This window comes from Oncorhynchus masou, chromosome 26 (genome assembly GCF_036934945.1).
Source record: "Oncorhynchus masou masou isolate Uvic2021 chromosome 26, UVic_Omas_1.1, whole genome shotgun sequence".
In the NCBI taxonomy this organism is placed as follows: domain Eukaryota; kingdom Metazoa; phylum Chordata; class Actinopteri; order Salmoniformes; family Salmonidae; genus Oncorhynchus; species Oncorhynchus masou.
In genome coordinates, this window is record NC_088237.1 from 22,122,923 (window position 1) to 22,146,687 (window position 23,765).

At 41.2% G+C, this 23,765-nt stretch overlaps 2 protein-coding genes across 2 annotated transcripts in view; both read right to left on the minus strand.

The window, feature by feature from the left end:
* Positions 1 to 9,334, minus strand: part of LOC135515031 (basic helix-loop-helix ARNT-like protein 2) — a 29,441-nt gene extending 20,107 nt beyond the window's left edge. Inside the window, exons 1-8 of the mRNA XM_064938831.1 lie at positions 7,957 to 9,334; positions 2,715 to 2,782; positions 2,304 to 2,362; positions 2,159 to 2,197; positions 1,991 to 2,032; positions 1,178 to 1,335; positions 796 to 884; positions 12 to 104 (exon numbers count right to left, since the gene is read on the minus strand). Coding sequence (XP_064794903.1) covers positions 12 to 104; positions 796 to 884; positions 1,178 to 1,335; positions 1,991 to 2,032; positions 2,159 to 2,197; positions 2,304 to 2,362; positions 2,715 to 2,782; positions 7,957 to 8,014 — 606 coding nt within the window. The 5' untranslated portion in view covers positions 8,015 to 9,334. The remainder of the gene's footprint in view (positions 1 to 11; positions 105 to 795; positions 885 to 1,177; positions 1,336 to 1,990; positions 2,033 to 2,158; positions 2,198 to 2,303; positions 2,363 to 2,714; positions 2,783 to 7,956) is intronic.
* Positions 9,335 to 9,422: 88 nt separating this feature from the next.
* Positions 9,423 to 23,020, minus strand: LOC135515030 (serine/threonine-protein kinase 38-like). The gene is made up of 13 exons (XM_064938830.1): positions 22,640 to 23,020; positions 20,938 to 21,077; positions 20,539 to 20,590; positions 20,258 to 20,380; positions 18,189 to 18,396; positions 17,282 to 17,436; positions 17,026 to 17,128; positions 16,838 to 16,899; positions 16,487 to 16,604; positions 16,212 to 16,335; positions 15,663 to 15,758; positions 15,386 to 15,477; positions 9,423 to 15,042 (listed from the first exon to the last, which is right to left on the minus strand). The coding sequence occupies exons 2-13, from the start codon at positions 21,069 to 21,071 to the stop codon at positions 14,918 to 14,920; spliced, it is 1,392 nt and encodes a 463-aa protein (XP_064794902.1). The 5' UTR covers positions 21,072 to 21,077; positions 22,640 to 23,020; the 3' UTR covers positions 9,423 to 14,917.
* Positions 23,021 to 23,765: the final 745 nt, after the last annotated feature.

Genomic DNA, 23,765 nt, shown 5'->3' on the forward strand with positions numbered 1-23,765 from the left:
AGTTCACTGACCCGACTGTAGTTGAGGAACTTGGAGATGGATTCTGAGGTAAAGAGGATCTTCCCCCTGTCACAACTCACCACGAACAGGAACCCATCTGCAGCCTGGGGAAATGAGACACGGCACGACCTCAATATATTTCATTCTGGGTCCATGAAAACACTGACAGCGCTACAGTGTATAAACCATCCGTGTGTATCCACTCTCTCTGTTTACTCTAAAATGGCCGACTCTGTGTCACAAACATGCACACTTGTGGTAGATCAGAGCTGGCAAAGGTTAAACAACAGAACACTCCAAGCGAGGGGAAAGAACTGGCTATTTCTATATGATTTAATTCTACATAGAATTGAGCGGTTGACACATCCTGTTCTAATTAGGGATTTTCCAGAGTAAAGTTAGTTAGTAACTGAATGGAAAAATACCAGAGGGTATACTGTGTTACTGTCCAAAAAATAAAGTGTATACTTAGTCTGAAGAAGAAACATGCCCACCACGCTCTCATAACTTTGGATAAAATGCAGCACTTTGAAAATAAAAACCACACAATTGTAGATTTCACCTCATCATTGTAATCTGAAAGGAATAACCCTAGGTCACTATATTATTGGTTAATATTATATTTCCCATATCTATACCAAAATGATCAGTTATTTTTGGAGCTTAGAAGACTCAACACACAAAAACTGTAAATTGACACAACACATAATCCTGTCCTACTGTTGTGACTGCTGCCACAATACCAAATGGGATTGATCTTGGTTAATTGGAGAAAGAGATTGAATGGCGGCCTACCGTGAGCACCAGGTGCTTGAGATCATCCTGAGGCAGAAATGAAGGCTTGCGTTTGTAGTTAACATCAGTAAAGGAACTGCTGGCACCTGCTGACGAGACGAACACAGCACTGAGCTGTTGTCTGTGTTGTACCTGTCCCTTAGGAGCTTGACATTTCTATCAGAAATTGAGTTACAAATATATAGAAATATTAAATCTATATTATCAGCAATGAACCAAGCTATTTGTGCACAGCTGTGTATTTTGCCACCACAATGTGTCCTAGGCTGTTACTGCATTAGTATAGCTTCATGAGACCTACCTTAAAGAGATGTGTGGTGCTGCACAGATTGCCTGGTGTGATACTGTATTGTAGGGTCAGTTTTGGGATGATGAGGCCTACCTTTCAGGGCTTTCAGATGCTGTACAGCCATTCGCAGAACCGTGAGTTTGTCAAGCTTTTTGGCCATGGGGTTCCAGGAGGGGATCATGGCTGACAGCTCGTCAATAAGGGTGTTCATTTTGTCCCTTCGCCGCTTTTCAATTTGGCTGTGTGGCTCCCTGTGAGTGAGGGCACAAATACACTTATTTGTCTCTCTCACAGACTTAGTATACAGGTATCTGATGGGTTGCTATCAAGTCAGCATGATATCATTTATAAAAGCAACAACACATGAAAGGGTGTGTGTTATTGTTATTATTGGCTTTACGTTGATGTGGTTGCTTGCATCATACCAGCTTCAGTATTAGTATTACTAATTATCCTCCTGTTTGTTAAAGCAAGTTCAGTCAAAAATGGGATTTTCCTGTGTTTTATATATATTTCCACAACATGATGTTGGAATAATACTGTGAAATGTATGATAATACCCTTTTAGTGTAAGAGTTGTTTGAAATGACATCCTGAAATTTCAGCCAGTTTTGGTGGGATGGAGTTTTGGCCTGCCTGGTGAATCTGCCAAACTGCTCGTATTCAGTTTTCCCCTGGACCACTCTCAGACAGTCCTAGCAAATCTCAGACAGTCCTAGCGAAATTCTTGCTCGAGAAACTGTTCTTTCTAAGAAGCTATTTGTGTTTATTTTTGACCATGTTGATTGAAAACAGTCAAAGTAAGGTACTTAATTGTTACCCAGAAGTGATTTGATTTTTAAATGGTTGCATTGGCCTTTAACTCCCTATCAATATACCAAATTAATATGTATGCCAGGCTCTTACCTGAACCATTTTATTTTCACCTGTTGATCATCGTCTTCCGATCTGAATTGGAATGGGAAATAGTTATGATTATTTAAAATGATTCATTTCAGCACTTGGCCTGGCTCTGAGAGATCTTGCCAAGATTAGTGTTGAAATAAAATTCATTGCTAAAGAATCTTCAATTACCTGCTCTGTTGCTCCTCTATTTGAGCATCACCATTTCCCCTGCAAGACACGGAGAACACAACATATAAGTCCACCGGGTAAGAGACAAAAATAAGAATGTTATTTTTATGCTGCTTTGTGAAAGGTGAGGTCTCTCTGCTCTTACCTGTTATCTAGATCCCCCTTCCGTTTCCTAGACAGCTCTTGGATTGGTATGGCTCCTGCCTTGTGGGGGGTTATGACATCAGGCATGGCTCCTGCCAGGTGGGGTGTTATGACATCAGGCATGGCTCCTGCCAGGTGGGGCGTTATGACGTAAGGCATGGCTCCTGCCAGGTGGGGCGTTATGACATCAGGCATGGCTCCTGCCAGGTGGGGGTGGCTCCTGCCAGGTGGGGTGTTATGACATCAGACATGGCTCCTGCCAGGTGGGGCGTTATGACGTAAGGCATGGCTCCTGCCAGGTGGGGTGTTATGACATCAGACATGGATGGACGTAAGGCATCAGGTGGGGTGTTATGACATCAGACATGGCTCCTGCCAGGTGGGGGGTTATGACGTCAGGCATGGCTCCTGCCAGGTGGGGTGTTATGACGTCAGGCCGAGAAACAGGAAGGCTATTGGTTTCTCCTAACTGCAAGGGTCCTAAACCACAGGCACAAGAACCATACAAAACTGACACATTAGCTTTGATTTCTCATCATTTGTAATTCACCTACGGTCAAATCGATGCATTATTGTAGCACTGTCACTATTACGGAGGCCTAGAGACAAAATGGGTCGGTGTTTTGTTTAATTCCCCAGATTTTATATTTGCCAATGTTGAAAACCTCCATGAAGAACATTCACATATCCCCGATAATCAACTGAAACCCTCAACTGAGGACTGAGAAAATAAAATAACGAATGAATGCAGTTACTTGCTTTCCCCAGAAGATGGCCCAAATACCAACTCAATGGATGTTGACCTCAAGCATCCCATACAACGTTCCAACCATTGTGTATCACTCACTACAAGCTGCCTGGGAGTGTGCAAAATAGTGTAAAAAGTTTCAAAATAAAAATAATTTTAAACCGTCTTATAAATATAAATGTTCTTGTGTTGAACAGTCACATGATACACTTGTATGCACTAACTAACATCCACTTGAGAGGACTGTAAATAAACTCTCAATTGTAAGCCCATTGACAAATGTTCCTCAGTGTAAATTCGTTGTAAATTCAGCTAACTGGAAATGGCCTTACATCGTGTAACTGATCATCTTGAAAGCCATAAACCTGGCAGGTGAGGTGAATGAACTCTCCAACCTAAATCTGCCGACCAGACACCAACCACTGGCAGACATTTTCTCCCGGCTGTCGTGCAGCATGTGATGAGTACCATAAGAGGGCGTCTAACCACTGGCTTTATCCCAGTTTTCCCCCAGCATGTGTTTGGCGTGATAGTTTCTGCTATCGCCTTACCTCACTGCTTATATAATACTGTAACATTGACCCAGTTCCTGCACGACTCCCCATTCTACTTTAAGCAGTGACATTTTATTTGAAATATTGTTTAAAAGGTGGAAGATGTTTTGGGATTCTAATGCTTCTAATGTAACAAATGTTTATAAATAATGGTTAATGAACTAGGCTATATCAAGGATTTTGGGGGTAATTTCTGGCATTGAGGTGGAATGCCGAAACTATTCCAGCCCTGCCCTCTCTCTTCCTTTTCCTGCAGGCATCTCACGAAGCATGAGAAACTGTAGTAGCATAAAAGCAAAACAAGTGGAAATATTCCACAGATAGATGGTAGTGGAACTACCGTAATTTTTATAATTTTGCTAATTCTGTAGTTGTATCATCATGTAGGGATAATCTTCATTTAGTTATTTTTCCATTTTCATGAAAATAGTTAAGGCAAATCTGACTAGGTTTGTTGCCCAATCAAGTAGAAACATTGTGGCTTTTGGATGTTTGACAAAGACAGTGAGTAGCTCAGGGTTGAGGTAAATTTAGAATGCTTTGATACATTAACATTTATTAACTGAAAATGGATATAAATTAGAATATCATACATTTCATAAAATCCAACACAATTGTAAAGAGAAGAGTGGAGATCCCTATTTTGCAGTAACTAACTAAAGTGGAAGACAAATGTCATATCAAATACAATTAGGTAGTTATGTGGGGAAATGGTTGTGCTACACATTCATTTGGTTGACCTACTTCGGATCAAAGTTCATCAAGGAACCGGAGAAACCCCTGGTAAATACGCAGCAGTAATTTCCTGGCTAGGCCAGCCTCTCGCCATGTCATCTCCTGCTGTTGTGCCTTTGAACAAGACAGTTAACCCTTATATGCTCAGTGTGCTTCCAACCCCTTAGGGTGTATGTGTCTTAGGGGGATTGGGATACAAGCAGAAACTAATTTCTGTTCACTGAAAGAAAAAAATGACAGTATTCTTCTTAGATGTTGATCCAGTTCTTGTCGCTAATAGGAGATGCAGAGGGAAACACAAACTCACTGACAACTGAGAACCAGACATCAACAAGTTCCCTGGTTGTGCAGGACATGAGTGGGTGGTGCAGAAACCAGGTCAATTGAATCACCTTGAATGATACACTAAATTACACCTGGCTTCCTAAGAGATGACTGTATAGCAAGTGAGGCTTGTGTGATGGAGTGAGAAGCCTCTGCATTGGAGCTTGATAATGCAGCCGCTACACCTTCCATGGATGATGCTCTCTCCTGGCTGGATAAATGTGGCGAGGATCGCACTACTCCATTGGACCAAGTCTTCAGCTGATGATGAAAACCCTGGCAGTCACAGCCCATATAAATGAATGGCCCCTCAAAAGGACTCTCCCTCCTCAGATGAGCTTCCTGTGGCTGGTGCCTCATAATAAACCTCCCCTATTCCTCACTACTCACCTGCCACTCTCACACAAGAACCCCAGTGTGTTGATAGGGTCATTGGTACAACTAGAACATTCATGTGTAAAAGTTGATTAGACAGCACAGCAGTATGATGTTTTGACAGTATATAGTTATTGCAGTATGAAGTTATAGCAGTATGACATTCTGGCAGTATCTAGTTAAGGCAGTATATTGTTAAAGTAGTATTGGTGAGTATCCGAGTTCAGATTCCCTATTATATTCACTGAAAAAAAACGCATGTAGTTTATCACCTGATAAGCTAGTAATTAGTATAAGTACCCTTTTTTTACATTACACACATCTTTCTCCGTTCAAATTCTATATTATACTTGTAGGAAATCGTAGACACCCGATAGGCTAGTTATTAGTGTCCAGGTTTACATTATGCACTTTATTCTCATCTCCCCATCATAACCTCTCATGGAAAAAGGGAGGTTCCAGTGAAGTTGTCCTGCAAACGTCTTCATCAATCTTACATGTAAAAGCCTAGAATTAATGATTGGTTAATCATTAATTTATTTAACTAGGCAAGTCAGTTAAGAACAAATTCTTATTTTCAATAACAGCCTAGGAACAGTGGTTTAACTGCCTTGTTCATGAGCAGAACAGGTGTACCTTGTCAGCTTGGGGATTCGATCTTGCAACCTTTCGGTTCCTAGTCCAACGTTCTAACCACTAGGCTACCTGCCTCCTTGTGTTTGCACATTTTCTGCCAGAGGAATGTGAGCTTTACACTTCCATTCATTTAAGGAAGATTATTTTCAGATAATAAAAACAGTTCCGATCCTTTGGCCGTCTTTGAAGCCAACAAAAGAAAGGCAACTCTACACCTGTCACACTGGCCAATCTGACAAGTTCACCTGAGGACAGCCATTCCCCTTTCACTCCCACAGGAATCGCCCCACCCCCATACCAACCTCTGCATTGGTTTTGAATAATACTAGGGGCCAGACAAAACGGCAATATCATGTTGGACACATGCATACATGAGATGAGGTACAATACTAAGAAAGAGGGCTGACAGTAGAATACATTTTGTTTATTCAATATACAAAACAGAGGGAATACATCTTGTAATGGAGGAATCTATGCTATTCAGGCAAAGTACAGTTGACTGTTGGCAATAAGGTTTTAACAATTGGTTGCCTAACAGAGTGCTATGTAATACATTATTTCCTCTGTCCAGTCTCTTTATCCGTTTAAATATTTTTTATTGATTTCACCTTTATTTAACCAGGTAGGCTAGTTGAGGACAAGTTCTCATTTGCAACTGCGACCTGGCCAAGATAAAGCATAGCAGTGTAAAGTGTAGTGTAACGTTTGTCATCCTAGAACACCTTTAGGTCTGGTACTACTTTAAGTTCAATAATTATTAAGGTCAGGAATAAATAAATAAATATTGTTACAGTAATTGGTTGATAAGCCTACAACACTTAGAATTGTCAACCAATGTCCAGAGCAAGACTGTCAGTAGTCTCCCAACAAGGATAATGTTGATATTGAAAAAGGAAAGTCACACCATATTTGCTTATTGTGCCCCTTTGCATTTCATATTGTTAACGTGAAACTATAGTCCTATATAAACCAACCCAGGACATGTTATTGGGGTATGATGGTAATGCATAAAGACTAGAGGCAAGATAAAAACAATCCCAAGTGTTTATATAAGAGTCCAAACGCACACGCGCAGCTGGCGTTGAATAGTTATCAAGTTATGGGCTCTGGTATACTACAAAATAACTGAACACAGGCCTATATAGCCTAAACAAATTACATATTGGCCAAAGCGCAGCTAGCCGACTTGATGTAGCATATAGGCTCAATTAAAATGTGCCGGGCAGGCCTATACATTTTTTACAAATGTTTTATGCTGAAAATATATATTATTTTCAAAGGAGCGACATGAGTGACCATATTCAATTACATTCATAACATGTACATTATTGGATGTTATGGACAAATTAGAGTGGGAAAGTGTTATTAAACATGCATGCAGCATATTAGCCTAGCTTGCACGTTCGGGAACGACCAATAATTGTTTTGGGCTGCGTTCTAATAAATCCACCCACCCACCTTGAGAATTGGGAAACTTTTTCATAACTCACTTATGGAAAATATTCTTTAACATTTTACCATGCATCGCCAGAATCACAATGAGGTCATGGAGATCAAGTTACGAACATGTGGCAATGCATCAGAATGCTTAATGACATGGAAAATTCTCGTCACCAAAAATACAAATTTGCGACTTTAGGCTACCCAAACACATATATAAAACATAATTTAGGCTATACGTGCGATTGAACAGGATATGGTGCAAACTTAATCCAAGCATACATTTCGTGATTGGTGCCATTTTATTTGATTAACAGGCTAACCGACATAGATTATTAGTCTAGGCAAAATTACCAAAGGCATGAACAGATCTATTTTACACATGGTTAACCATAAATACAATTCCACCATTCACATATTCTAATAAATTCACGCCAACTCTTACCTGCGAAATTACATGGTAAAACGCCACAAATATGTTCAAAATTATTATACTTCCACAAGCGCGTCCTGGGACTTCTTCGAGTGTGCGTTTGCTCCATTGATCTACATTTTGGGGGAGAACCAAAATTGTTTTTCAAAACGAAAGACATGGAAACAGCTCCCCTCAATCCCACCCGGCGCATAGCATCGACGACAATAAACTATTATCACCTCATAACCAAGAGAACCCACACGTGGTGCTTTCAAGACAACTCGGAAAGGTCAGAACCTCCAAGTGAAAATGTGCGTACGGTTTTTGCGTAGAGTTTCCTATTGGTTGATTCTGATTCTTTTCATCCTGGAGCTCAGTTTCCGAGTTCGAGTTGTCTTGAACGCGGTACAAATAGGTGTACCGGTACCTGATCGTTTGTCTGCGGTCCCGTCATTGCCGCCGGCGGCTAAATTCTCTACGGACATGGTTGGATCCGGTCAGCAGCAGCCCGGCGCCGCAGAACATGAGGAAGTGGTAGTGTAGCCCAAATGTGGTATAAGTAGCCTACTGTAAGAGAGATGGTGAGAAGAGGCGGGGGGTTGTTGTATAAATTTACTTTATGTTTTCCTCCCCTCTCTCTGTACTAATGCGGGGTGGGGGTAGACATACAAACGTAGACCAACACGTGCAAGGATAAAGTAGCCTCCTGGGTAATGAGGACACAACTCCAGGAAAACGCGGAAGAGGTCAGTCTGTCTTCTCCTCAATCACCAGTCACCACGACACTCGCATTCATTCACTCAAACCACCCGTGAAGGGGACACTGTTCCTTGCATTCACACGCAATCGTTTCGTGGGCCATAGTCTAGCCCAGAGCAAATAGGACAACCATTCATGAAATTCCAAGATTTCCCTTTCATTACAATTGTAAAGAGTTTTCTGCATGAGTCCATTATCAATAGGCTCATATTTCAGCCTGATTTAAGAATGAAACGTTCATTTTATCCTCTAAAATGATAGGCTAAAGTGTAATTTTGCTTGTATTTGAGGGAAAAGTGATGGTCTATATAGGCTACTACACAGGCTCCCTATAATTGAACGGTTTCGTGTTGTGAGTGATAACACTGCTTTCTCGGGTAAATATCCGTGTCCAACCAAAATTACCATATATAAGTAAACTCATTCGAGTGGTCTTCCCCCCCCCCCCTTTCGAACATATGTCTCTCACTTGTTGTTATTGGAGACCTCTGCACGAGACGTTTTGTAACTGGTAAGTGTGCACGTGCCAAACAAGAATCGCGTTGACCTAAATATTGTTGCGTTATACAACCATATAACCGTCACGTGTAGCAGCTGTCTCCTAAACCCGTCTGAAGCCCGGGGTGTAATCATTCGTTCAAACAGTTGCATTCCGTTTTGCAACTAAACAAGTTTCTATTGGACAAATTAAGGCAGGTCACTCCACGTTCGTTCCGTTTGCTTCCGTTTAAGAAACGGTTTGCAACTGAATCGGCGGAATTGAATACAGCAAGTCGACAGCGAAAGTTAACGTGCGTCCCAGAGCACTTTACAGACCCACATACAACGTTATATAAATGTGTGAAGAAAAAAATAAAATTGTATAGGTTAGTTTTAAGCGTCATGGATTTAGGACATTTACAACGAGTTGCCTTTTACGCATGACCATTTGTCACTGTGATATCTTAAATTGTCACGACACTGCGAATAAATACATTGCACCACGACTTTGCCTCCCATGTATTTACGCTACCATCTAGCCTACAAAATATTGTCATAAGTCTGTAAAATAGGCTGTGTTTTGGCAAAACGTCTTGCCTTGGCTAATAATAGGCCTATGCATCTGAGTGACAATAGGTGAATCCAATCATAGGCTACAACCGTGAGACAGGATTTATTATTGTGTAGCCATAGCATTGTAGTTCTACATGCGATGTCACAACATCCGTCATTTAGATAAAGGTACAACTGTATTTGCGTCATCAGTGGCTAAGAAGATCCGCCCCATCTCTACAAGTGCATGCGAACTTAATACATGAATATTTGGAAATTAACATATTTCCCAGCATTAAACATGTATGGCAATTTAGCTAGTTAGCTTTCTAGCTAATCTGTCCTATTTAGCTAGCTAATTTGTCCTGGGATATAAAGTTGTTATTTTACCTGAAATGCACAAGATCCTCTACTCCGCCAATTAATTCACACGTAAAACGGTCAACCGAATCGTTTCTAGTCATCACTCTTCCTTCCAGGCTTTTTCTTCTCTTGACTTTATATTGCGATTGGCAACTTTCATAAATTAGGTGTATTACCGCCACTGACCTAGTTCGTCTTTCACTCACCCACATGGGTATAACGAATGAGATGGTACATGGGTACCTGCTTCTATAACCCAAAGAGGAGATGGGAGAGACAGGACTTGCAGTGTGATCTGCATCAGAAATAGAACTGATTTCTATTTTAGCCCGTGGCAACGCAGACGCTCATTGGCGCACGCAAGCAGTGTGGGTGCAATCATTGAATAACAGATTTCTAAATGTATTTTGCAACGCTCACGCACGCGACCCGAGCGGGGAAGTCAGCCTGTTAGACATCCTTGGTCAGTGTTCAGTTATTCCATTTACCATTCAGTAACACTGGAGCATTGTCCTGAGGCATCAGGTAATGGGCATGCAAAACAATGACCGATTAGAACCTATTGAATAAAACTAAGGCTGCGTTTACACAGGAGGACCAGTTCTGATAATATTTCCACAAATGTGTCTCCCCCCAATCAGATCATCTCTGATAAATATCTGATGTGAAAATATCTAAATGTGGTTGGTCAAAAGACGAATTAGTGGGAAAAAAATATCAGAATTGGGCTGCCTGTGCAAGACCTTATGAGACAGAGGCCATTTGCTCAAGTTAATTTGGTTTTGGCGAGGTACACGGTCATTGCCATTGATCTTTCATGGAAATACAATGGGGCAAAAAAGTATTTTGTCAGCCACCAATTGTGAAAGTTCTCCCAATTAAATAGATCAGAGGCCTGTGGGTGGCAGTGTAGCCTAGTGGTTAGAGCGTTGGACTAGTAACCGGAAGGTTGAGAGTTCAAACCCCTGAGCTGACAAGGTACAAATCTGTTGTTCTGCCCCTGAACAGGCAGTTAACCCACTGTTCCCAGGCTGTCATGGAAAATAAGAATTTGTTCTTAACTGCTCACAGACCTGTAACTTCTTCTTTAAGAGGCTCCTCTGTCCTCCACTCGTTACCTGTATTAATGGCACCTATTTGAGGTTGTGGACAGGTGTCTTTTATACTGATAACAAGTTCAAACAGTCACACTCCAAACTCCACTATGGCCAAGACCAAAGAGCTGCCAAAGGACATCAGAAACAAAATTGTAGACCTGCACCAGGCTGGGAAGACTGAATCTGCAATAGGTAAGCAGCTTGGTTTGAAGAAATCAACTGTGGGAGCAATTATTAGGAAATGGAAGACATACACGACCACTGATAATCTCCCTCGATCTGGGGCTCCACGCAAGAACTCAGCCTGTGGGGTCAAAATGATCACAAGAACGGTGAGCAAAAATCCCAGAACCACACGGGGGGGACCTAGTGATTGACCTGCAGAGAGCTGGGACCAAAGTTACAAAGCCTTCCATCAGCAAGGGCGTTGAAGATGAAACGTGGCTGGGTCTTTCAGCATGACAATGATCCCAAACACTCCGCCCGGGCAACGAAGGAGTGGCTTCGTAAGAAGCATTTCAAGGTCCTGGAGTGGCCTAGCCAGTCTCCAGATCTCAACCCCATAGAACATCTTTGGAGGGAGTTGAAAATCTGTGTTGCCCAGCAACAGCCCCAAAACAGCACTGCTCTAGAGGAGATCTGCATGGAGGAATGGGCCAAAATACCAGCAACAGTGTGTGAAAACCTTGTGAAGACTTACAGAAAACATTTGACCTCTGCCAAAGGGTATATAACAAAGTATTGAGAACATTTTGTTATTGACCAAATACTTATTTTCCACCATAATTTGCAAATAAATTAATTAAAAATCCTACAATATGATTTTCTGGATTTTTTTCTTCTCATTTTGCCTGTCATAGTTGAAGTGTACCTATGATGAAAATTACAGGCCTCTCATCTTTTTAAGTGGGAGAACTTGCACAATTGGTGGCTGACTATATACTTTTTTGCCCCTACTGTATATACATCATGGTAGGCTTCCAGTTCAGTCATATCTATGTGGCTCCTTAACTAGTTAATAAAAACAGCGATTATAAATGTAACAAACAAGCAATCTGTTGCAGTTATACAATACGCACTACAATCGCTTAGTCCAACTGTCTTCAAGACCATAATTTAAAGTAGCCTATATTATGAGATGGTACCTGGAATATACTGCTGTGAAAGACAGTTGAACAACTGATTTATATCAAGTTTTCCATCCAAGGAGATCATCTTCCGATCTCCTTCCCAGGAAAAGGAAACAGGCGTCATTAAAACATTAGCACATCGAATTTTTTGTGGGGAAAATAATGAAACAATCCAGGTCCTTATTCTGGTGACATGATCGATGCTTGGCTGCCTTTTCACAAAAAAAGGTTGCTGGATCGAATCCCTGAGTTGACAAGGTAAAAATCTGTCTTTCCGCCCCTCAACAAGGCAGTTACCCCGTTCACCGGTAGACCGCCATTGTAAATAAGAATTTGTTCTTAACTGACTTGCCTAGTTAAATAAAACATTTACCCATAATAATCTCATCATGTAGGTAGACTTCCCGCACGTATATACGAGCTGTTGGCTACAGTGTATGTGCTAATACCAGAGTGGGCACATTGACTATATAACGCAACATTTGTTCTGACAAAACCATCAGCAGAGTTAAATGCGATAGAAACCCATCTAGCTTGTCTTTTTTATTCGGTACATTGTAATTCAACCGCAAAAGTTTTTGTATGTGCACTGCGTCATCACGCACAGACTTATCCACAACAAGTCAATTTGATTGAAATCTTTCTGGTAGGAAAATACACATTGTTTTTATACAGATTGTAGAATATTCGCATGAAAATCGGTCACTAATTGGATGGAAACCTATCAGCATTTTGTCCAATCCCCTACCATACATGCACAACCCCTCCCTGCTCTCTCCCAGTGCCAACCCAGTTATATTAAAGGGATAGTTCACCCAAATGACAAGTATGTGCCACAAATGCTAAAACATTAACATTTGGTAACAAAGCATAGACTGCTTAAAGGATAGAAACCAATGTGTAATTTTGTCATTTGGGTGAACTATCCCTTTAATATATTTTGTAACATGTTCTGGTGAAAGATAAATGGAGTTCATAATGAACAAATGCATCAAATAATGAATTTGAGTCAACTTATGAAAAGTAATTTAGAGAAGAGTTACATAAACAATGTTTTTATTTCCCTTCTTGAAAAATTTACAAGTTAAAGGGATACTTTAGGATTTTGGAAATGAGGCCCTTTATCTACTTCCCCAGAGTCAGATGAAGTCCTGGTTACCCTTTTAGGTCTGTGTCCAGTATGATGGTACTTAGAGGTAGTTTCGCAAGTTAATGCTAACTAGCGTTAGCGCAATAACTGGAAGTCTATGGGTATCTTTCTGCATTGTTATATTTTAGGTATTTCGTTTTAGTCATCAACACTTTCATTCGTCATTAACACACGATGCACCCTAATTTGTGGTGTGTTTACTATTGCAAACATTTGGGGATTTATCCATTTGTTCATTGTCAAAATAAATAATTTGATCCATTGAATTTACACCTGCTCCAGATCACATGGCATTTGAACTTTGACCTGTGCCAGATAGCCAGGGCAACATTACATGAATTTAGTTTATTGGATATGCAAGTTGTGCTGACCACCTCTGCACAACTAAATCAGAATTGCTGAAATGTTTGACTCCTAAATTTGAATATCTATATTTATGACATCACACACAGCGTGTGTTCACTAAAGGGTGACTATAAAAAGGTACATTTAATTAAATATAGTTCCTAACTTAAATGGATGCATTTTGGGGAGCGATGTGATGATCAAACTTGATTTCCGATGTTAAAATATATATATACACACAAAAAGGCGCTATCTTTGTCAATAAATTTGAACAGAAATGTAATTACTATAAAATTAGACTAAGCGAAATGACATTGCCACGAGCAGCACCGCAGATATTTATATGCGCGAGATGCAAGACATTGCTCTCCCGCAGTCACAAACACAGCATCTGCGCTTCATACCGTATACAGCCTAGTAGCCACAAGACCAAAAAAGCAGAGAAGTTGAGTATCACGCTTCAACACTCTTAGTTGTGGAAATTGACCCAATATGCCATCTACTTTCTGCATCATATTGCTACCTTTAAGTATTAGTAGCCTTGAATTGTCATTGACATCCATGACTCGTCCTCTAACTTGCAAAAACAAATCTGATTCTACATTACTGTTTCTTACTTCAACCACTAGAAGACACTTTTCTATGCATCTTTGACACCATTAAATCATTTAGGAGATATTAATTCCAGATTCAAGGCATTAAATAGACACCACAATGTATCTATGGCTCTGGGATTAATCCATGTATGGATGGCTCACCATACTCCATGTTAGCAGCGAACGTTCCATGACGGAAGGATTACATTGTAACTAGAATGAAACTTTTTGGCTAACATGGCACCCATAAAAGACTTGAAACGTTAGAACTTTTTATACCTACAAGTTTAGAAAACATTGACTTTATATTTACTATATGCATTTTTCTTCAGTCATATGAGGACACTAGGATAACCCTCAACGAATACCCTGTGTGTGTGGGCAGTCCTTCTACAGTGTTTTAGACCCTGCAAATCAGTGTATAAACATGCAGATATGATGGTCGCGTTCCCCTGCTCAAACGTTGCATATCTCATCATCGACTACACTGTCGGGCACCAGATTGCTATAACATGTGGTTAGCCAATAGGTAAAATACCTATCCAAGTGTTGTAAGATCTGTCACACTTCAGCAACACCTGGGCAGAGGAACATGCCCATTGATTTAGTCACCTAGTAGTAGTCATTTCAAAAAGGGGAAGTTCAGTTTTTTTCAGGTTGAGTGACCATCAAACTTTAAGTTGTAAAACAAACTTCCCCATTAACAGCCCAAGCAAGACGTAAGACGATACATATATTATTTATATCCCTGTTCCTCTTGCAATTGGTGCCCCAATGGATCTGTGACCAAACAGGAAAACCCCAGTGAAGCATGAAACCAAGAACCTCCTAATCATTCTTGATCCTGCGCTTTCAGGACAGCAGGGGTTTACCGCCCAACACTGTGTCCACATTGTCTCTCCCATTTTCCCTCATCTCAGGCCTTCCCTGCCTTCATGTATGTGGGGATGGTGCCTCGCTGAGTCAGCCCCTCAAACCTCTTGTAGGTGTAGTTCAGGAACACCCAGTCCTTCGATTTGTCTGGTTCTGTCACGTTGGAAACTGAAACAAGATTGTAAATTATATACAACAGTGTATTAATGTTAATACCAGTGTTATTGTCTCCTCCTTGCCACTAGAGGGCAACACTGAATAGGAAATTAATCTACACCTCAGAACTGTAGGAATGTGTGAATAACAGGACTATGGGTCCTATTTAATCAAAATTGGAGTTGCGCCAGAGATGACTCAAAAGATTCCTGTACACCAAAGCAAACCTGCACTACAGCACAAATGTTTCTTCTGCTTTAATAGTTCACATTTTTATAATTTCATGCTTATCGTGAAGAACTTTGAGCTGCATTTCATGTATGAAAATTAGTAATAGAGACAAAGTGATTATTACCTGGCTGAAGGATGTCCGATTCTGGGAACTCATCAAAGTTCGATGTGTCGTCAATGCTCTTGATCTCAATGGAGATGGCGGCTGGTCTTTCCCTATTGAAGGAAGGCAAATGTGAGCCGTTGGTCTATTTAAAGCCTTTTTCCCAAATGCATTTTGCTGAAATGCATCAAAGACAACCCAATTAAGGCTACTTGACTGCATGTGATGTGATTGCAGGTTATACCTCCTTTACGATATTGCCATCACACATGCAAGTCCTGAAGAACAAAACACATACCTGATGTGTTCCCAGTCCACAGGCTCAAAGAAGGCGTGACTCTTCATCTCCTCAATGCTCACAGCACCAACACGGTTCTCAGCGTCATTACAGTACCTGAAATGGATTCATGTTGTTGGAGCACCAAAGCCTTTGACAAGAGGAAATCCATTGCGCTGAAATAAAATGTCTACTTCACTGCAGTTTGATACTGCATGTTTTTGTGGATGTGAATGGAATAATTCTTATGTGACCATTTTGGTAACTCAGCCTGCAGATATGACTTACGATCCAGTTATAATGCATTTTAAGACATGGCATTACCATGTATGACCATCTTATGTCTTGTTAATGATCATGACTGAGTAACAGCTATTTTGAGTTAGTTTCAAATTTTCTAAATTGGGAGACATAGGTCAAACATAAGACTCAAAGGTTCATACATGTTTATAACAAGTACTAAAGAATTATACCAGTAAAGTGCTATTATATTTTTTTTCCTAAGAGGACAATACACTGATACAAATACACACCAATGGATATCCTATAAGGTATCATATGACCACAAACCTGAGAATCAAGTCCTTGGCCCGCTCTGAGATGGGCACTTCGGGGGGGAAGACCAAGGTCTCCTTCCAGTTCATCACCTTCCTATATGTCTCCTGGGGTGTTTCAGAACAGAACGGGGGGTACCCTGAGACACACAACAGGGGAGAATGTCAGTATGTTACAAAGTAGGAACAATGAGTTAGGATGTTATTTCAGAAAGTTAGCTGGCTATCTTTGAGTTCATAATGAAACACGGACTTGGGCATGTTGTAATTGACTCGGTTACATAGACATACCTATCAGCATCTCATACATGATGACCCCCAGAGACCACCAGTCACAGAGCTTGTTGTATCCCGTCTGCAGGAACACCTCTGGGGCAATGTAGTCCGGTGTTCCCACTGTGGAGTAGGCCTGTTGGTTAAACAAACAGATGGGGAGACACTAATAAGTAAAACCAACCCAAAGGCTACAGTATTGGGTGTGCTTGTTTCACAGCCCATGGTCTGTGGTGCTCAGAGGATCCTTAACAAAAACCACTCATGAGATCCCTGAGAGGGATCCTGCTCAAAGGACCAATGAGAAGGGCGGTACCAAAGACATAATGGGCGGTAAAATGTATAGCCTCCACATGCACAAACTCTTACCAGTTGCCTCCGGTTCTTCTTCCATGTCTCTGCTTTTCTCTTTGAGTTCATGTTTTGGAAGGCTGTGGAATATTGCAAGTTCAAAGACATGGCAGTGTTCTACCATAAAAGCCACTGAATAAACAAATTATATTTTGTCTGAGTGAAAATAAAAGTGAATGATTCACAAGTTGTCAAGAGTGACTCACAGAAGTCACTGGGAGGGTTATGTGTGAGGTTCCTGTAGAACTCTGTACGGTGGGCTTTCTTCAGTCCCGTACACAGACCAAAATCAGACAGCTTTACATGGCCCTGCAGAATAGAAAAATAAAAGACTCTCCGATCACACCTTCAATACAAAATGGTTATTATAAACATTAATTGTCCATCTGTAAGTGATGAGCATGCTCTGAGCATGTGTTTGTTTGTGTACAGGGGTAGGCCTGGACCAGGCCAGTGTCTCACCCTGGAATCCAGAAGCAGGTTATCAGGTTTGATGTCTCTGTGGATGAAGCCCAGCTGGTGGATAGAGTCGATGGCCAGGACAGTCTCGGCTATGTAGAACTGGGTAGCCTCTTCAGACAGGGTGTCCTTTTTCATCAGCAGGGTCATCATGTCACCTGCACATTTAATTGATATTAACGACACTATGCCACTAACCCAGTTTTTTTTTAACATGTTGTGAGTAACAGATGACCAATGAAATTAAACAATATACACTCAGTGGCCAGTTTCTTAGGTACGCCCATCTAGGTACACCCACCCCTTTGCCTCAAGAACAGCCGGAATTCGTCGGGGCATGGATAGTACAAGGTGTGGCGGTCAAATGTTGCACAATTGATATCAAGGGACCTAACGTGTGCCAGGAAAACATTCCCCACACCATTACCACCAGCCTGTACCATAGACACCAGACAGGATGGGTCCATGGACTCATGCTGCTTAAGCCAAAACCAGATGCTTCCATCAGCATAACACAACAAGAACCGGGATTGGTCGGACCAAATTACACTCATGTTTGTTAATTACACTCAACGGAGCTGCTGGTAAACTTAAACTTGGACATACATTTTTGGCCAGGTTAGAGTTCACACCTCACTCTTTCAATTACAATGTGGGGAGGTTAAAATAGGTTTTTAATTATCTACCAAATCTATTAAATGATTGCTTCTCCTTGACATCATTCACCTGATAAGACGTGAAAATAGTTTTTATTACTAACATGATGGGAAAGGTTAAAGATCCCTGCTCTAGATGGTCTCTATGTACACTGTGTAAAGTCACTATATTTATTACCAGTAATTATATCGAATTTTAAAAAAATGGTTTGATGTCATTTGTGGAGTCAGACTGTGGCCAGCAAGAGACCCACCTCCAGGTAGAAACTCCATGATGAGGTAGAGGTTCCTCTTATCCTGGAAACTGTAGAACATCTTAACCACCCAGGCCCCGTCCGCCTCCACCAAGATGTCCCTCTCTGCCCGAATATGAGCCACCTGCTCCTTCTCTAACATGTCAGCTTTCCTCAAGATCTTCATGGCATATATGTGCCCGGTGTCTTTTTTCTGCACCAAGCGGACCTGAGGACAAACTTAGGAGTCACACATGAGTATGCCACATTTGAGAGGATTAAGTGTAATTAGTTGCTAACTGCTTTATAAATGAGTGGTCAGACCAAACCATGCATTGCAAACCTTGAAAACTTCAGTAAAGACCATATTAATCTACAATCAATACCAGCATACACGCAAAGGTCCATATAAAGAAAATAAACTGGAGAGATAGAGATATACAGTGCCTTGCGAAAGTATTCGGCCCCCTTGAACTTTGCGACCTTTTGCCACATTTCAGGCTTCAAACATAAAGATATAAAACTGTATTTTTTTGTGAAGAATCAACAAGTGGGACACAATCATGAAGTGGAACGACATTTATTGGATATTTCAAACTTTTTTAACAAATTAAAAACTGAAAAATTGGGCGTGCAAAATTATTCAGCCCCCTTAAGTTAATACTTTGTAGCGCCACCTTTTGCAGCGATTACAGCTGTAAGTCGCTTGGGGTATGTCTGTCAGTTTTGCACATTGAGAGACTGACATTTTTTCCCATTCCTCCTTGCAAAACAGCTCGAGCTCAGTGAGGTTGGATGGAGAGCATTTGTGAACAGCAGTTTTCAGTTCTTTCCACAGATTCTCGATTGGATTCAGGTCTGGACTTTGACTTGGCCATTCTAACACCTGGATATGTTTATTTTTGAACCATTCCATTGTAGATTTTGCTTTATGTTTTGGATCATTGTCTTGTTGGAAGACAAATCTCCGTCCCAGTCTCTGGTCTTTTGCAGACTCCATCAGGTTTTTTCCAGAATGGTCCTGTATTTGGCTCCATCCATCTTCCCATCAATTTTATGCATCTTCCCGGTCCCTGCTGAAGAAAAGCAGGCCCAAACCATGATGCTGCCACCACCATGTTTGACAGTGGAGATGGTGTGTTCAGAGTGATGAGCTGTGTTGCTTTTACGCCAAACATAACGTTTTGCATTGTTGCCAAAAGTTAAATTTTGGTTTCATCTGACCAGAGCACCTTCTTCCACATGTTTGGTGTGTCTCCCAGGTGGCTTGTGGCAAACTTTAAACGACACTTTTTATGGATATCTTTAAGAAATGGCTTTCTTCTTGCCACTCTTCCATAAAGGCCAGATTTGTGCAATATATGACTGATTGTTGTCCTATGGACATAGTCTCTCACCTCAGCTGTAGATCTCTGCAGTTCATCCAGAGTGATCATGGGCCTCTTGGCTGCATCTCTGATCAGTCTTCTCCTTGTATAAGCTGAAAGTTTAGAGGGATGGCCAGGTCTTGGTAAATTTGCAGTGGTCTGATTCTCCTTCCATTTCAATATTATCACTTGCACAGTGCTCCTTGGGATGTTTAAAGCTTGGGAAATCTTTTTGTATCCAAATCCGGCTTTAAACTTCTTCACAACAGTATCTCGGCCCTGCCTGGTGTGTTCTTCATGATGCTCTCTGCGCTTTTAACGGACCTCTGAGACTATCACAGTGCAGGTGCATTTATACGGAGACTTGATTACACACAGGTAGAGTGTATTTATCATCATTAGTCATTTAGGTCAACATTGGATCATTCAGAGATCCTCACTGAACTTCTAGAGAGAGTTTGCTGCACTGAAAGTAAAGGGGCTGAATAATTTTGCACGCCCAATTTTTCAGTTTTTGATTTGTTAAAAAAGTTTGAAATATCCAATAAATGTCGTTCCACTTCATGATTGTGTCCCACTTGTTGTTGATTCTTCACAAAAAAATACAGTTTTATATCTTTATGTTTGAAGCCTGAAATGTGGCAAAAGGTCGCAAAGTTCAAGGGGGCCGAATACTTTTGCAAGGCACTGTATATATATATATATATATATCTCATAACACACCTCTCCAAAGGCGCCTCGACCAATGACCTTTAGTGACTCAAAGTCGTCCAGGCCCAGCCGGGTCCTCTTCAGCCGCAGGAACTCTGTCTCCTTCCTGGCGTGCTGGGAGCGTCGCATGACCTTCTGTTGAGAAACGGGCACAGAGACACCGATAATCAGTTTCATTTGGCTTCCTCTAAAATAGTAGATGTGACAAACATGCAAAGAAAGTGCTACCCACGACATTGATTCCAATCCATTATTGGAATTAAAGCCATCGTTCCACACAAGTGGAGGTTTACCTCTTCATCTATCAAGCCTTCGTCATCCATGACTTTCTCCAGCTTCTTCTGCCTGGAAAAAACAGAGGGGAACATGCAGGTATTCTGAAACCGTCCGCCCCAGTCTAGTTAATCTGAAACCAGTCTAGTTACTCTGAAACCAGTCTACCCCAGTCTAGTTACTCTGAAACAGTCTGGCTAAACAGTTGTGATTGTGACGCTAGCTCACGAATGTGAGGATGCTAGGGTTGGATTAAACCCCAGCCATTTTATAAAGAACAAAGTCTCTCGTTCTCAACATAACAACCCACTATTTGGGTCCTCTTAAAAATGCAGCCTAAAACAAGCTTGCATTGCCAAATGCAAATATTCAGAATACCTGGCTGTCACATGCATGGGTGGCCTATAGGAGACACGCACCTCGTCTCTCGCTCTTCGTGTTGTGTCAGCAGAGTGCTGTAGAAGTTCTCCACTGTCAGCTTGGCCACGGTCACCCTCTCCCGGGTATGGTTGCTCATGGGAAGGGCAGCTGCAGTCCCTCCCGTCATGGCCATACTATCCTGTAGAGCAAAGGGAAACAATGACAACACTGACTGAGGTCCAATACACATGTACCGATAGTCAACATAAGCCTACTGTACATTCAATAGCTTTGAGTTCCAGTTGAGTAATATCTGAGAGACATTGAATTGCTACTGTCTCTTACAAGCAGTGAGGAGCCTGTTTAAACTAGTCTTTGTGTAATAGACTAGTGATGCCCACTCTAACACATCTAATGTTACTGCTGTGCTATTCTTAGCATATCTTATGTAAATTCATCCAATGTAGATGGGTATAGATCGCATTTGGATGACTGTTAGTGCTATTTGGGTTGTTAGGTTAATCGGATATTTCTTGATTAAATGTTGTATTATTTGTGTTCTTGCTTGACATTTTATCACGTTTTTAGGAGCTAGTAACATAAGCATTTTGCTGCATAACATCTGCAAAACAGTGTACATGACCAAAAAAACCACTGATTTGATGCAAGTTCACTCTTTCTTGAAAGACAGGTGCAGAGAGAGGGGCCATTGTGTGCAGTGAAAAAAAAAGGAATGTTAACAAACATGCAACCAAGAGGTCTCCACCCTGCGAGTCAGCACCGGACAGGAAGCAACTCCCCTTCAGCATGAAAAGACCCAGTCATGATGCCAGAGGGAGGGGGACTGTCTGGGACACATACACACAGCCAAAAAGAACACCAAGCTACATGCCCTCAGCTACATCTCAATAGGCAGCGAGGAAGAGTGTCTTGGGGAACTGGTCACTAGGGTTGAGCTCATGTACCAGGCCAATGAATCACAACACAATTTTCTTATGCCTGTTTTCATGAGTTGTGCACCAGGCTCCTGCTCCGGTTACCTAAAACTTCATCCTTGAAATTTATTCTGCTTCACCTATGCAAAGGCAATCTTTAATTATACTATTAGGTATATCAATTTAGCAACAACAACATATAGCATTTTCCTGAGATTTAAGCTAGTAGTGATGTCCTTTGTTTGGATTTCAGACATTCTGTATCTCATCACTACTCAGACATGATTGAAATAGGGCTATTGCTGATGGCCTTACCAAAGCTTGTGAATTGTGATGTTTGATTTGAAACCAGTGTTTCGAGGGCCCACTGTTATTTTAGCATTTAACTATTGAATTTCATTTACATTACATTACATTACATTTCATACCTAGCTCGATCCAAAATTGAAAATGATTGGACTTAAACGCAAAATTAGAATGTAATTGAATGAAATAACACGTCCTTACAATAACTCAATGTCTATAAGATGCCCATGATGAAGACGCTGCTTATGGTGGCACCAGTGTTTATAATAAGGACTGTACGAGCAGGTGATAATGAATACGTCATTGCCATGATTTGTGCAATGGGGTGCGTAACAAACAGACGTAAACATGACAAAACCACAGGTATACATGCAACGAGACAAGTCTGCCAAAAATAAGAGAACTGTATTGAATGCTATCACTCTTCATAGTTGCTGATCGACGTTGACCATAATGTCAAAACTATACCGAAAAGCCCTCCCACCAGACAGACGTGGGTTTAATAATAGCTTTTACCTACCTCTGTATCCTGCTCCAGATTCAATTGATGGCTAGGCTAGCTGCCTAGTCCTGCTCCAATATGCCAGAATTTAGGTCCGTAAATTTGGCTACGGGATGAGGGGAAAGACTCGACGTTCGGTACTAACTATCTAGCGTGAACTAGCTTCACCCATTATAAACACGGACGGTGTATGGAGAAAATAAGACTTGAGTCAATGACAACTATTTCTGATATTTAACAAGACTATCAGTACAACGGTTTGGTAAGCGTTGCTCGTCTCCTTTCATCCATCTTCGACCTCGAACCCACCCTATAAATAGTAAAATACCCAATTAACGTTACTCCGGGAATGGATGCATTAAATACATAATGCTCTCACTCCACGTAAGTACATGCTACATGGATGACACCTAGATTGGCCAATAGAAGAAGAGAAAATTAAAGGAATGCTTATTTTAACCAATCGCTCGTGGAAATATTTGGGGACGTAACCTAGCTATCTACCAATCAGAGGAAAGTAATGTGGTCGGTCCACATTACTTTTCAGGTCGGTCCACGGGTTTACTCTGAGCAGACTGGGCGTTCCAAGCCGCCTACGTTGTAGTAATTGAAAATACAGTATAATACAGGAAATTACTTCATGATCTGACAGGACTGCAATGTTGGCAGCCTCGGGAACACTTCTCACGTCTATTAAACGTTGAAGGCCGGTTTTCCAGCTTGTGAAGGAGTTTAATTATTTGCCGGGTGAATCGGGTTAGCGTTGTTTGCATTCGTTTTGAAACTGCCTCTCTGTGGTGAGCCAGGTGCCCCAAGTCTGCTCAAAACATAAGTGATGTAGGATAAGCATGTGTAGTAATGAGTAGGATTGTCTTTTCACATGCAAAGGTATTGCTTTTGATTGTAAGGGTTTATCTGCCGTCCCAATGAAAACGAGTTAAATTCAAACATATTTTATGGAAAATAGCATGTTTTTGAATGATGAACAATATTGACAATATCACCGAGCTGCGCAGATTACCGTTCGATTTGAGCAGGGTGCGCCTCCCTCACTGAGTTCGCCCAGTCACGTGATGGGCCATAACCCAGGTGAACCAGGCCTGCTTAATCGATTCCACTCAGTATATAAGACTTAATAAAACAG